The following is a 2,426-nucleotide window of genomic DNA, read 5'->3' as shown; positions in this document are numbered from 1 at the left end:
AGGGATCAAAACGAAACAACAAAGGGGAGGATTCAAGGGAATACACACACGCCTATATTATAGCTCTTTATATACTACAGACTCTTGTCGTTGCTGGGGACAAATTCCTTTCTTCTGGGTCCCCGTGGGCGCTTCTGACAAATGCAGGAAACCGACAAGAGCGCTACCGTCGCATACAACGCCGTTGATGTAAGCATAGGGGAGGCTGAGGAGACCTCATTGACAAGGGGGCCCGCAGCAGCTTCCGCTCTAACTCGGGGTAAGGCGACGAATTCGCCACGCGGCGCCCCACGGAAAGGAGGAAGTGGAGACAAACGCGGCGCCAAGGACTGTGCAGGCATGGAGGGGGAGCGGTTGCATGATGTGTCTGTTGCAACGCAGGAGACCAACACCTGTGGGAGTCCCAAAAGGATTGGAGGACCTGCGAAACCCCATCAGCGGCGGGGTATTTCACCCGCTGTTCCATATCCGGCAGGTCGTCCGCGTCCAGACATGTTGTCTGGCACCGCCAGTTATTGGAGCACAATTGAGAATGATCGCACCATTGGGGTTGGGACGGTTGGTCTTTTTCAGGGCCAGCAGAATGATGAAGTTTTGCCTGAAAGGGCGTCAGCGCGCATCAACGGCACCGTCGTGGTGGGCCCCCCAGCGTACGTGCGGAAGATGAGAGACTACTTGAATTGGAGAGAGAAGCACAGCACCCTTTTTTCCGCCATAAAAGTTCAAGATGGGAAGGAGTGGAGAGCTGCTCGACTGCGCCAGCTCCGCGCGAAAGCGAGACGACAAAAGGAAGAAGAGTACGAATATGCTTTAGCCATCAAGCGGCTGCGTCAGCGTGGGTGGTCAGTGTTGGCTAACGTTCCACGCGAAAACATGCGGCTCAAGCAAATTAAGGCCGAGCGTGACGCCTTTCGCGCGGAGTGTGAGAATAATATGTTGCACAAGATTAGGGAGGCCTCACAGCAACGTGAAGTAATCCTGCAGCAGCTTGCCATGTCCAAGGACGAGAGGATGCGTGAGGCGAATCTCGTGCGGGATGCCGCAAGGCTTGAACGTGAGATGATGATCGCCAGGCGAGAGGTCCACTCAGCCCATGTCAAGGAACGGGCTTCTAACACGCGGGCAGAACGTGAGGTGGAGCGTGAGTATTTTCGCGAGTGTGCCGCCATGGAAGATACGTGCCGACAGAGCCAACTGAGCGCGTTGCGAGAACGCGTCTTTGCGAAAACGTGCCCAAGCGGCTTTGCCTCAACCTTCTCAAGTGACGTGCGTGGGGCTGGTCATCAGTACCCACCAGGGGACTGGCACAATACCTTTAACAGCCCACTACGTAGACTGCCCAACGCGAGCGACGACAACTTTCGAAGACAATGGATGGCGGAGCTTGAGGAAGAGCGGATGGGGTTGGCACGGGCGGAGGTGGAGATGGTGCGGGCCGGACGTTTGAATGCCTCAATTCAGCGAGACTTCTCATACCGCAGCAACTGTGAACGTGCCAAGGCTCTTCGCCACGAGCGGGAGGCCCTGCGGGAGAGGAAACAGCAGCTGGATGAGGAGGTGGAACGTTTTCAGGAGGTGTTACATCAGCAGGAAGTTGAGGGTCGGAAACGACGCGAAGACGTTATTCATTCCCTGCGCGAGTCGAAACGGTTGCATGCTTCGCGCCTACGTCGGGCCATAGAAGAGGAGGAACTGATGGCGCAGACGGCCTGTGCTGAGGACCTGCATCGACTACAGGAACACGCGGCGGAGCTGAGGAAAAGCATGACTCCCTCCCCACGACTTGCTCGGCCGCCACCGGCCCCCTTAGGGGAGGAGAAGCCGGTGGATGCTTGAGGAGTCGGAAAGGAAGGAATACACAATATCGTCCCGGCAGGCGTCTGTCCGATTGAAATTCATTCTTTATGCTGCAATCATTGATGGCTTATTTTCTGTCTTCTTGAACCCTCCTCCCCCATCCACATTGTTTTTTTTTTTTCTATTTTTTCTATTTTATTTTGTTTTGGTTTTTTATTTAATGTTTGTACCCCCTTTTTTTTCCTCTGCGTAGTCGTGTAAGTTTACAGTGAAGAGTCTCACACCGGCACTACCACTCTTTGTGTGGGCTACACAGAGGAAATTAGTTACATCTATGTATGTATCCTTATGTAGATGTATGCATGCATATATGTATACGGGCTCATGCATGCTCTGAATCTGTCTGAAGCAAATCAGACAAAGTGGGACACAGTTTTTTTTTTTTGCTCTGCGTTTATTTCCTAACTTCATCAACTTTTTGGTTGTTGCTTATGAAGAATGACAAGAAGCAGGAATGTGGAGGGAAATGAGCGATACTTTGGCCCTTTTTCTTTTTGTGTTTGTTCGCTTTGCCGATTTAACGAAAAGAAAAAAATATATATATTTATATATATTTATATATATTTATA

The 2,426-nt window shown here is 51.7% G+C and overlaps 1 protein-coding gene across 1 annotated transcript, besides 3 other annotated features; it reads left to right on the top strand.

The window, feature by feature from the left end:
* Positions 1 to 141: 141 nt before the first annotated feature.
* Positions 142 to 1,836, top strand: TraAM80_09399 (uncharacterized protein; the record flags this gene model as incomplete). The annotated part of the gene is made up of 1 exon (XM_029386085.1): positions 142 to 1,836. The coding sequence occupies one exon, from the start codon at positions 142 to 144 to the stop codon at positions 1,834 to 1,836; it is 1,695 nt and encodes a 564-aa protein (XP_029234185.1).
* Positions 1,837 to 1,963: 127 nt separating this feature from the next.
* Positions 1,964 to 2,023: a sequence feature (A-rich).
* A 104-nt stretch (positions 2,024 to 2,127) lies between these two features.
* Positions 2,128 to 2,173: a microsatellite.
* A 218-nt stretch (positions 2,174 to 2,391) lies between these two features.
* Positions 2,392 to 2,426: a microsatellite.

This window comes from Trypanosoma rangeli (assembly GCF_003719475.1).
Source record: "Trypanosoma rangeli strain AM80 chromosome Unknown Tra_15.4_contig_00574, whole genome shotgun sequence".
Taxonomy (NCBI): Eukaryota; Euglenozoa; class Kinetoplastea; order Trypanosomatida; family Trypanosomatidae; genus Trypanosoma; species Trypanosoma rangeli.
This window is presented reverse-complemented; position numbering and strand designations above follow the sequence as displayed.